Source organism: Neoarius graeffei, chromosome 23 (assembly GCF_027579695.1).
Source record: "Neoarius graeffei isolate fNeoGra1 chromosome 23, fNeoGra1.pri, whole genome shotgun sequence".
Classification (NCBI taxonomy): domain Eukaryota; kingdom Metazoa; phylum Chordata; class Actinopteri; order Siluriformes; family Ariidae; genus Neoarius; species Neoarius graeffei.
Genome location: NC_083591.1, coordinates 11,080,285 through 11,092,843, shown reverse-complemented (window position 1 = coordinate 11,092,843; position 12,559 = coordinate 11,080,285). Strand labels below are relative to the sequence as shown.

The window sequence follows — 12,559 nt, the reverse complement described above, 5'->3', positions numbered from 1 at the left end:
AGGGTATATAACAAAGTATTGAGATGAACTTTTGTTATTGACCAAATACTTATTTTCCACCATAATTTGCAAATAAATTCTTTAAAAATCAGACAATGTGATTTTCTGGATTTTTTTTCTCATTCTGTCTCTCATAGTTGAGGTATACCTATGATGAAAATTATAGGCCTCTCTCATCTTTTTAAGTGGGAGAACTTGCACAATCGGTGACTGACTAAATACTTTTTTGCCCCACTGTACCAGTTTTGAAGTGAAGGACAAGTTAAAGAACAGATAGGCATGTGTAATAGTTTGTATTATAACCAGATTAAGTGTAGCTTTAAGCAGGGCTGGGAGAAACAAATGAAGTGATTCGCGGAGAGGGCTTTTTTTTTTTTTGAACAATTCAGATTCCACTACTTCCATAGTGCTTTTAAACATAAGGCTGTAAGCTTTGTGTTAGTTGTCTCTAATATTTATGTCCCAATATCTTGACCACATTTTAGGATGAAAATAGATATGTTATTTTATATTGAAAAATTAGCTGTCTCGGAGAGGACTTTTTTTGACACAATTACATACTCATTTGATCAAAATAGTCTGAAAACTTACTGGCATTCAACATTAAAACTTAACTATGTTTCCAATGATATGGAACCAAATATTTGTTTTATGGTATAAAGAGTGATTTAAGTGCATCCCTTTTGGAGCTACCTGTGGTCAAAAAAGCACTTTTTCTAAATGACACGAGTAATTTTGCTAAATATGACATATATTGCCATACAGTCACCAAAAATAACGTTAATCACCAAATTTTTTTTTGCATGGTAAATAGAGCTATCACAGGGCTACAATAAACAACCAAGTTTATTTAGTCAAGCCTTTTGATATTGAAGATAATAAGTGTTAAATGTGATTTTTAGCTTGCGTACCCTGATTGTAAAACAACCCTGACCTAATGATGACCGCAAACCTTTATGGGTTGCACTTGTCACCACCATGTAGTCAGAGAATCTGAAGGCCATACATAAGCAAGGTTTTGCTGTAAACAGGATGGCAGCACAAGTGCAAAAGGGGGGGGAAAAAAAAAAGTGCTAACAGAGGCTTTGCATTGTCACGTGACCCCATAGCAACAGTGACTACGCTGCTATGACAGGAGGCACGCTTGTAGTGCTTCATTCAGATGAGTTCGTGGTTACTGATCGGTATAGGGAGGTTTTGCTGTGCTCTTGAGGGGTGTTCACACAGCACATATTTGCATTGATGCTCCACCGATGTATTTTGTTGCGATATATCTTACACCGGTGTAAATTTTGTGGAGCGTTCACACGTCACAAACCTGCTTACTGGAGAGAAGTGTGTTGGCACCGGTGCAGCCCCACTTGCGGTCACACGGCAGTTTTTGCGACCGTGCTATACGATAGTAATAATGCGGAAATTAAATATGCGCATGCGTGAAAATGTACTTCCTTTTCCCAGTTGTCATGGCATCACTAAGCGCCGGGAAAACAACGTGGATGAAGACACCAGTGTTGCCAGATACTGCTGACGTTTTCCAGCCCAAAATATGTTCAAATCCGCCAAAATGCACTTAAAACCGCCCAATCTGGCAACACTGGAAGACACGCAGTTCTGTTGTTGATATTCGCCATTTTGGAAGCGCAAAATACCAGGATGCAAATTATGCAATGCCCGTATGTAATCAACTCTCCTCACGCGTAGCGAGTCTACCCCGTAGCATTCAGACGTCCCATTTTATATCGGTGCTGCCCCGCAAACTAGCATTTACTCCGGAGTAAATTTCTTAAACCACCTCCCGAGCAGGGTTCGATTTGCACCGGTTTAAGCAGCTTTCAGGGGCGACACCGGTATAACTTTGTACAGTGTGAACGCTCTACCGGGGCAGCCCCGGTGCTACACCGGAGTAGAAGTTGCCGTGTGAACACCCCTTCGGATGTGCAAACTGTTCTGAACAAAACAAAGACAATTTTTTTTTTTAATTATCAAAAGTCATTTGGGGGGCGGGGGGGGGGGGGGGGGGGGGGGGGGGGGCGGCATTCAGTGGGACTTTGTGTCGAACGGAAAGGTTAAAAACCCTATGGTATGCTCACTTCATTTCCACGAAGGTAAGAATTAAAAAAAAAGATTAAAAAAAAAAAAACTAATTTCAGAACTGCAGCAAGGTGCTCAATCTTGTACAGTGAAGTGAACATGAGCAGCAGAGCAACTCGGCACAGCCTAACCTTCACAGAGACTTCGAGTGCATTGACGTTCGGGGATCCTTCGGAGCAGGTTGTGCACACGCTCCGGACCCAGTCATAGTAGGAAACACCTGTTGCGGATTTGAGCACAATCAGCATGTGCATATAAGGACACCGAGGCTATGCGAAAACATATCGTGGTCACGTTTGTTTCTAGACATGTTTATGACTCAGCTTTCGGTTCTGTTTGTGGTTTTTTTGTTTGTAAATTTCATGCCTGCTAAACACTCTTCCTGCACTTAGACCCGTCTCTGCTGCATACACTACCGTTCAAAAGTTTGGGGTCGCTTTGAAATGTCCTTATTTTTGAAAGAAAAGCACTGTTCTTTTCAATGAAGATCACTTTAAACTAATCAGAAATCCACTCTATCCATTGCTAATGTGGTAAATGACTATTCTAGCTGCAAATGTCTGGTTTTTGGTGCAATATCTCCATAGGTGTATAGAGGCCCATTTCCAGCAACTCTCACTCCAGTGTTCTAATGGTACAATGTGTTTGCTCATTGCCTCAGAAGGCTAATGGATGATTAGAAAACCCTTGTACAATCATGTTAGCACAGCTGAAAACAGTTGAGCTCTTTAGAGAAGCTATAAAACTGACCTTCCTTTGAGCAGATTGAGTTACTGGAGCATCACATTTGTGGGGTCGATTAAATGCTCAAAATGGCCAGAAAAATGTCTTGACTAGATTTTCTATTCATTTTACAACTTATGGTGGTAAAGAAAAGTGTGACTTTTCATGGAAAACACAAAATTGTCTGGGTGACCCCAAACTTTTGAACGGTAGTGTAGCTGACTGAATACTTGCACAAAAAGTGTCTGTGAAAACAGCATCCTTATCTGCGCTCAAATCAGCATCAGTGGTTTCCCATAATGACTGGGTCCCAAGCACGCACACATGCTCTGAAGGCTCCCCGAATGTAAACGCACCAAGTCTCGGTGAAGGTTAGGCAATGTCGAGCCACTGCGTTGCTCACGTTCACTTCACTGGACAAGAATGAGCACCTTGCTGTAGGTGTGATTTAATTCTTACCTTCATAGAAACGAAGTGAGCATACCATAGGATTTTTCACCTCTCGGTTCAACACCAAGTCCTGCTGAATCTCCCCCCCCCCCGATTTTCCTTTCTACATTTAGAAATCTCTAGTTTTTCCCGCCCCCAATTATTTACTTTCGGTAAATTAAAAAAAAAAATCTGATGTCTTTGTTTCATTCAAAAATGCAGCAAAACCTTCCCATATTGATCAGGAACAACCAACTCGTCTGAAAGAAGCACTACAAGCGTGCCCCCGTCACGGCAGCGTAGTTACTGTTGCTCTAGTGTCACGTGACTGTCCAGTGCCTCTATTAACCACATTACAAAATAAAACATTTCAGACAAGGATGTTTGTGAACCGTGACAAGCTTTAAAAAAGTGTGTATATATTTAAAAAAAAAAGAAAGCAAACCTTTTCATAAGGCTTGGAGCTCCCGAATCCAAAAATAACCAGGTGACCATGAGAGTCTGTACAGGCAAAGCGATGACCGTCAGGGGTGAACTTGCAGTCAAAAACAGCACCATGCCCCTGTCCTTCAATCTACACAGGAAAGAAGCATTAAAAAAAAAAAAGCCTTTACACGAGGGGTTCTTAACTCCAGTACCTTCAGCTTAAAGGAACAGTCCACCGTACTTCCATAATGAAATATGCTCTTATCTGAATTGAGACGAGCTGCTCCGTACCTGTCTGAGCTTTGTGCGACCTCCCAGTCAGTCAGACGCAGTCAGACGCGCTGTCACTCCTGTTAGCAATGTAGCTAGGCTCAGTATTTTTCTATGCTATGGAAAGTCCGGACTATAATGACAGGCGTACTAACACCTTCTGCGTGCTTCGGCAGCGCATTGATACGGAGCTCAGATATCAATGCGCTGCCGAAGCGCGCAGAAGGTGTTAGTACGCCTGTCATTATAGTGCGGACTTTCCATAGCATAGAAAATCGCTACGTTTCAATTTGTGTAACTGAACTTGTTTCATGTCACTGGTCATATAAACCTATGTAAACAGGAAAAACGTGGAAGAGTTTGGTCACATCTAACTACAGCCCCAAAAAATACCATTGGCCATACTGAGCCTAGCTACATTGCTAACAGGAGTGACAGCACGTCTGACTGACTGGGAGGTCGCGCAAAGCTCGGACAGGTACGGAGCAGCTCGTCTCAATTCAGATAAGAGCATATTTCATTATGGAAGTACGGTGGACTGTTCCTTTAAAGCTCGGCCTTGATTATTCAACTGTGGAAATGCTAATGCCGCCATCGTAGATTACGAATACATCTCAAACTAGCCGACCTGAATCTCTGTAATAATTCAGACCAACTGTCTCGTCTAGTCGTTTTACATTTTGGAAGTTGCATCCAACCTTATTGGTCGGCACCATTTCTACGCTGGCTTTCTAGCAGGGCTTTGAAGCAGAATTTTTTTTCCTATTGGTTCGTTCCGAACAGAAACGGAATTTTAACGTTTCCGGTTTTGGGTTCCACCATTAAATAGACGTTCCCGAACCGGTTAGAACAAAAAAATTTTGTTCCCGGAACGGTTAATTACGTTCCCTGTCAGCTGTTTAACAAATGGCTATAAAATTATGTCTCTGTCTCATCCAGCTTAAGCCAAATGCAGGCTAATTCTATTACAACCTTCATTAAATAAGACAAGAAATAATTCAAAACAATTATTATTTCAAATGTTGGCGATTTGGATCCTCAGTATGTCTTCCCATCTACACAAACAGAAAAAGTGCCAAAAATGAAAGAGAATTCGTTTAGTGCGTTACCAAAGGCTAGTCAGGCCCTATGCATTGATAGGCTAACAGAGGTTAACGTCATTTAATGTTCGTGAGCCTCTCATTAACGTGGACAAATATATTGATATCGTGTTTGAAATTGACGTTTTTGAATAACGACAGACTGCAATATTTACCTCTTATTTAAGACGTGGAGACGTGATAGTAGTCCACCCTCCCGCTCTCTCCATTCAGTCAGCGAACATCACACGGGAAGTGAACCCCAGCAGGTCATAGAAACTTGCGCAGGAGAAGAATGACTATTTGTAGGCTACGGAAACTTTGAGGAACGAAATAAAAACCGGTATTAACCGGTTACCATTATTTTTAATAAGCGTTTCTGTTCCGGAACATAAAAAATAAAGTTTCTGGTTTCGTTTCTGTTCCATGTGAAATAGAAAAAGTTCCCGGTTTTCGTTCCTTGAACCGGTTCAAAGCCCTGCTTTCTAGTCAATGCGACACTGAACGGGACTGGAAAATAACACGTGAGAAAAGAAAACCTGCTAGTCATCCCTTAACGTTTGAGATGACTGAATTTTTTCTCTGATAAAACACCATTGTAAGCGTGCCAGCAATGTCCCGTGATGCCAGAATGGCACACAACTGCTAAGTTCAATCTGTGCGATACACAGTCCTTTTTAATACTTAGGACTAATACTCTTGACTTTTTAACAGTAAATGTACCTCTTTTTAAAGCAGCACTTACTTCTGAAGCACTGTAAGCTTCACTAGAGGAGCTCTGCTCTTCTGCCATGATCGGAGATCTCAAACACAGAAGAGCGGAAAGGAATCGGAAACGTACGCGAGATTAGACCACATCCGCAAATTTAGGCATCTTAAAATGTTTTTATTAATGCCAAATAAAATATCCAGCACAAATTATACACGATAGACATAAATTAATAATTTATAATTTTTATTTTAAAACACGTTTTTAAGTTAGCGGGACTGCAGCTTATCACCTCTCCCGCCCGCTCCCGCATTGTGCACGCCCCCTCCCGCCCGCAATGAGCTTTCAAAATTTGTCCCGCGCCGCACTGCTTTGCGTCGGGGCCCACGGGACTCCCGCGGGACTGCAGGGCTCTAGACTCCGCGGAAACCCTGGCCTACTGCAGTTAACTGTAAACACCAGGGGCCGTATCGCTAAAACGTCCTATCCATCTTCAATGAAAAGTTAAGATGGGACAAGTGTATGATAGGATTGTTTTCAATAGGCTACTCAATGCAAGCACCTGTAGTGACTGAGCTAAAGCTTGCCGCTTAGAAAACGACGGCAATTTATTGAGAACATGTTCGCACTGATATTTTTAATGCCAAGTTGCAACTTAAAAGTGCTTGCCCCTTGCTGACACGGCCGCAGACACAGACCCGGGTGGAGAAGGACAAGGAGGAAGGGTCGAGGCGGGATTTCACGCTTCTCACGACGTCTCCAAGCTGGAGCCATTTGTCCTCCGCTCCAATACAAACCCCCCGACATCAGTGCCGCGTTTGACTAAATGTTTCGCGCTGTAGAAAAGGTAATGCGAGTGGAGGGCAGCGACTGGGACTGAATGTGCGGATGCTCGCGGTTAGATTTAGAATAGATTCTAATAATTCCAATTCTAGAATTTTAAACTCGTAGGTTAACCGACTAATGAGGCTCGGTGGTCGGTCAAGATTTTTTTTTTTAGTTTTCGCCATCCCTAATTAAAATATATACGTAATGCGTTTCAGAACATCAGCCTTCCTTTAACCTAATAACTTGTACAAATCCAGAAGCTGGCATTTTAGATCAGAAGCCCAAAAAAAACATTTATATGCACTTGTGAGAAAGAAGAACCCACCAGCAAATACGATCTCTTTACAATAAAGGCGGGTTACTGCAGATGCTACCAAGCCTTGCAATGGACATCTCAAATCTGCTCTTATTTTCACGTGTACCATGAAGGTAAACTTATGTATTTCATAAACAAGATTTTTACATGCTGTATGAAGTAGGACTGGAATACTGCACCATGTTAAAGTAGTGATGAGTCTTTGTGCCTCGTATAAGGTCCCATATGAAAATGTTGCCATCATGACCTGCAGATAGCATGACACGGGGATCATATGGGTGTGGCTCCAGCACAAACACCTCGGCCTCATGACCCTGGCAAGAAGGAAGAATGTTACAGTCGGTCCTACAGCATTCAGTAGAACAGTTTTCAAGCATCAGTCTCAATACTCATTTAAATTATCCAAAATTAGTTGATCACTCTTTGGACCGTATCGCCACTCCCACTACCGTGTCTACACATGCCATATGATATATTTCACCCTGGAGTCTAATCGTAACAGCACACACACACACCTTCATGCTAGTTATAATTAAATAAAACCCTGAATAACACGCACTTCTTCCATAAATGGATCACAATAATCAGATGGCATTTGAATGTCAGGCTTTAGCAACCCAGTGCAAGAAACGATTCTCGGACACTTTGTTGAACTGGCATGTGACTCGTACCCAGTGGAAACCGAAATGCAGAGTGGCTGCTCTGTTGAACTCATTTCTGTAGCTATCATTTAAAGGAACAGTCCACCGTACTTCCATAATGAAATATGCTCTTATCTGAATTGAGACGAGCTGCTCCGTACCTCTCCGAGCTTTGCGCGACCTCCCAGTCAGTCAGACGCGCTGTCACTCCTGTTAGCAATGTAATTGAAACGTCGCGATTTTCTATGCTATGGAAAGTCCGCACTATAATGACAGGCGTACTAACACCTTCTGCGCGCTTCGGAGCTTAGAAAATCGCTACGTTTCAATTTGTGTAACTGAACTTGTTTCATGTCACTGGTCATATAAACCTATGTAAACAGGAAAAACGTGGAAGAGTTTGGTCGCATCTAACTACAGCCCCAAAAAAATACCATTGGCCATACTGAGCCTAGCTACATTGCTAACAGGAGTGACAGCGCGTCTGACTGCGTCTGACTGACTGACTGGGAGGTCGCGCAAAGCTCGGAGAGGTACGGAGCAGCTCGTCTCAATTCAGATAATAGCATATTTCATTATGGAAGTACGGTGGACTGTTCCTTTAAAAAGCTCATAGGCAATGGTTTTAATGTTATGCACATTTGAAACTTTACATGTTAAAAAGCCCTCTGTAATTTTCTTCTGGTCCCAAGAAGTATTGTTAATAAGTAATAATTAAAATAAGTTAGTGCAGGTCGCGGCGAATTTCTGTTCGGCTATTTTCGTGACCACTCGGCGCGTGACGTCATTTAAGCCAAAGAAACCGCTTGAGTTGAGTCCACTTCCGTTTACTTACATTGCTGTTCGGTTTGAGTGCAGATGTGCGTTTGGGAATTTCCAAAGGGGGGAAAAAAAAAAAAAAAAAACACATGCCTTATTGTTGTGCAGTGAACTGTAACAACGGGACCGGTTCAGGAAGAAGTTTTTACCTTTTTCCAGGAGAGGAGAAGAGGCAGAGGGAGCGGATTGGCTTTTTCCGAAAAAGGAGAAAAGAGGCAGAGCGAGTAGGCTTGGGCGGTATCCATTTTTTCATACCCCGGTATGCACGTTTGTGTTTTTTTCTCATATATACTATTGTAGGCTTTATTTCATATCTTCACATTCTATAGTAATTTATGTTTCTTTGTTATTCTATTTTTTGTTATCTATTCTGTTTTAGATATTCTGTATTTGACATAAAACAAACAGTTGAAATGTTTAAAGACATTTATTTAAACTGCCAGGATGGCATGTTTTTGAACTCAGTGCCAAGCAATCAAGTAGGCCTATATTAATGTTGGAAATAAAAACAAGTGCAAATGCCAACAAAGCCAGAAGAGGAGGAAAAAAAAAAAAAAAAAAAACACATTGCATGTGAGTTCAAATCACATCTTTTGTAAATCAAAAGAAAAATAATTTGCCTAATTCAAGCAATAACAGGTAGCTTTTTTCCACTCAAACAGGCTATACAAGTAATGAAATAAAGCTGTTTCGGGCTGCTAGTAGGCTGTGCCCTTTTAGAAGAAAATGAGGAATGCACTAATGGCCCTTTTCCACTACCCTTTTTCAGCTCACTTCAGCCCGACACGGCTTGCGTTTCGATTACCAAAGAACAGCATGACTCGGCTCGCTTCAGCCCTACTTAGCCCCTAAAACTCGCACCGTTTTGGAGTGGGGCTGAAGCGAGCCAAAGCGAGCCGAGTGAGGTTGGGGGCGTGAGCAGACACTCCCCTGTGCACTGATTGGTGAGGAGGAGTGTCCTCACATGCCCACACACGCCCCGCGAGCGCGCTGGGATCTGTAAACACCGCAAACCCAGAAGAATAATAATTACGAATTACAAGAATTTCTGAAGCCTTATGCGCCTCGCCTCATCTATACGCTCTTGCCAGTATCTGTTGGCGTTGTCGGTGACAACAAGCCACAGCACCAAGACCAGCAACACTAACGACTCCATGTTTATTGTTTACTATCCGGGTCGTGAGACTACCGCTTAAAAGGTCACTGATGTCACTGTTTGCGCTGCTTAACATCATCATGTGACGTCCACCCACTTTCGCTAACTCCACCCAATGTGTCCACCCACTTCCAGCCAGCACGGTTCAGCGCGGTTGTAGTCAAAATGCAACTTCAATAGCCCCGCTCAGCTTGACTCAGCCCGACTCAGCACGGCACGGCTCAGCCGCGTTTGTAGTGGAAAAGCGGCATAAAAGCCTCTTTATGCAAAGCAAACGGGTTCGCATCCTTAGCTGAGTGATTGGGAGAGAACTCGGAACATAATGCAATTCAGTGCAATAGCCAATCCAAGGCAGAAACCATACACGGAGCCCCAGGCTCCCAATAGCCGAAATGAAAATAATTCGCCAACTTAAATTTACATTTCTGGTAATGGTACGCCACAAGCAATTCTTAATTTCTATCAAACATTCTTTGCCAAGAACGCCAGCATATTCACTTTATCTGGCTTCAGTTGGCAACGCTGTGGTGTGACCGTATTTCCTGCTGCACTGAATACGCGCTCAGATGCAGCGCTTGTCACGCATATGCAGAGGTATTTGCAGGCAACTTTTGACATCATTGGCAATAGGGCTGGGTATCACCAGATACCTCACGATACGATACTATGGCGATATTTTGCCCACGATAACGATAATATCACGGTACAGCGATTCTGCGATAATCGATATATTGCAAGAAATTTCAACCACATCACGATATGCGTCACTGAAGAAAATCAGAATTTATTGACCACTGTAAAATTACATTTCACATACATAACTACACACTCTTGCCAGACATATATGTGTGTCTATTCTACTGCTGGCAAAACCAAGAGTTGCTTCACTACAACATACAGAAAATTCCCATTTCTGTGCTAGTATTCTCAACTTTTCTGTAAGCATGGACACATCAGTGCTGCTTAACAAGCAGAATCAAATTGTTTTATGAAAACTCGCACTGCAGACTGCACATACATTTCAGTGCTAACACTAATATCAATTTGTTCTTTGTAAACTTGAGAACATATACCTGAGAACATTTAACTTGTGCTTATTTTAAAGGAACAACACACTGTCTGAAACACACTGAAAAGTGCAGTGGGCATCTTAATTGGAGCATCTTAATTTAATTGGAGCGAAACTTGTTTTGCAAAGTGCATTCTCTTTGTCCGGCTCACTGTTTTTATCGCGATATATCGCCGTATCGATATTTTTGCACACCCCTAATTGGCAAACCTGTTTCATTCAGTTTCCACCATTCGAGCGGGTTTCCTTCAGCATGGATTATGTCCTCTTGCACATATACTGACTGTTCTGCCTGTGCACGCGCCGCTCGGCTCACCTTTATCATTCGGCAGAAAACCAAAACGCTCCCAGACAACGGCTGAGACGTTGGCCTTTTTGACCAATTCCGCACCGCCATCATTTGCAGTCGCCATCCTCATGCACTGACTGGGCCAACTGTCGCTGCTGCCTGTTGAGCAAAGATTCTAGAATTTTTGCTGTTGACCTGCAAACTGCCATCTAGTGGCGTGCGCGTGCTGTACCAGAGACGGTCGTACTATAATAAAATGACATCACAGTCGTTTCGAATAAGTTGGATAAAAATACAAATACATTTGACGGTATTAAAAATATATCGCCAGTATTTTGTCGTACCGTGGTACACTATATTTTCACCATACCGCCCAAGCCAAGGAGCGAGAGGGTTGGCTTTTTTCCGAAAAAGGAGAAGAGGCGGAGCGAGTGGGCTGTGCGCGTGAAGCCAGAGGTTTTTTTTTTTCCGGAAGAGGAGACGAGGCGGAGAGAGTGGATTGTGCATGTGAAACAAAATCAAGCAGTCAGAGAAGAAACGGAGCAGCAACGTTCAAGCAAAAAGGAGAAGACTGGAGGTAAACGTTTTTACTTTTGCTTGCAATTGACAAGTCAAGAATCCTGAGGGATCCTGTACAATCATTGTAGAAATGAGACAAAGGGATATTTCCTCGCTTAGAGTCGGCTATAAATAGTATAATGCCGCGGATGGCAGGCTAATGTGGCCTACCGGCGCACTGTCAAGTAATCGTTCCCTATATCCACTAGGGAGGGCGGTTTCATTATTCTTCAAAAGGGCTCTTATTTAGTATTACGACGAAAGTAGGAATTTATCATAACTACCAGGATAAATCGTTTGGGCGTGTCTTGTTGAGGTCCGGCGTCACCGCGATCATAGTCGGCCGAGTCGCCGTCCGATTCTGAGGCCGCACGGTCAAACCAGTGAGCCACATTCACCGACTGCTTCGCAACGGCCATAGGTTCATACATGTATGGTTTCACCTCTCGATATTTAATTTGGAGAGTTCCTGCTTCAAAATCGCTTTCAGACATTTTACACAACCTCTCACGACCAAAGTCCGTACACGTGTTCAGTTCGCAAGTAAACACAGAGCTGCTCCCGGTCTGTTTGGCTTAAATGACGTCACGGCGACGATCCCCTGGCGGTGAAAGTGCGCATAACCAAACCTTCGGAAATTGGGCAAAAAACAGTATACAGTAGACCCCCGCCTATTCGCGAATTCACATATTCGCGGGATTTTATATAGAACAGATCTCCTATACATTCGCGGAAATCTCAGCGATTCGCGGTCATTTGCAGCGAACATATCGAACGTTTAAGCACTGCTACATTCTCGGAGCCGAATGCTCGCTCGCTATTGGCTGAAGTTTGAATGGCGGGCTGCTGCTCATTAGCTGATACGAATGAGCGCATTGTACAGTACAGTCTCGCGGTTCCCGTAGTTCAGACTTGTTCACGTGTTGTGCGTTCTTGGCATTTTTGAATAATTTTTACACCCTACAATGGTTCCTAAACGCTCTGCATCTTCTAAGGCTCCTGCCAAGGAACCTAAGCGCCAGAAGAAGGTAATGACGCTGCAGGAGAAGGTAGGACTTCTCGATATGCTAAAGGAAGGGAAGAGTTTTGCGGCAGTGGCTCGTCACTACGGCATCAACGAGAGTACCGTGCGCTACATAAAGAGCAGTTTTATTAT

General features: G+C 43.0%; 1 protein-coding gene across 5 annotated transcripts in view; it reads right to left on the bottom strand.

Annotated features, from left to right (window-relative positions):
• brwd1 (bromodomain and WD repeat domain containing 1) overlaps positions 1-12,559 on the bottom strand; it is a 132,859-nt gene that overhangs the window by 78,875 nt on the left and 41,425 nt on the right. For all 5 annotated transcript variants that reach the window (XR_009651293.1, XM_060905744.1, XM_060905746.1 and 2 more), the window contains exons 15-16: positions 7,051-7,185; positions 3,689-3,817 (exon numbers count right to left, since the gene is read on the bottom strand). Coding sequence is in view for 4 of the 5 variants with exons in the window: in XM_060905744.1 (XP_060761727.1) it covers positions 3,689-3,817; positions 7,051-7,185 (264 nt within the window). In the remaining variant the exon portion in view is untranslated. The remainder of the gene's footprint in view (positions 1-3,688; positions 3,818-7,050; positions 7,186-12,559) is intronic.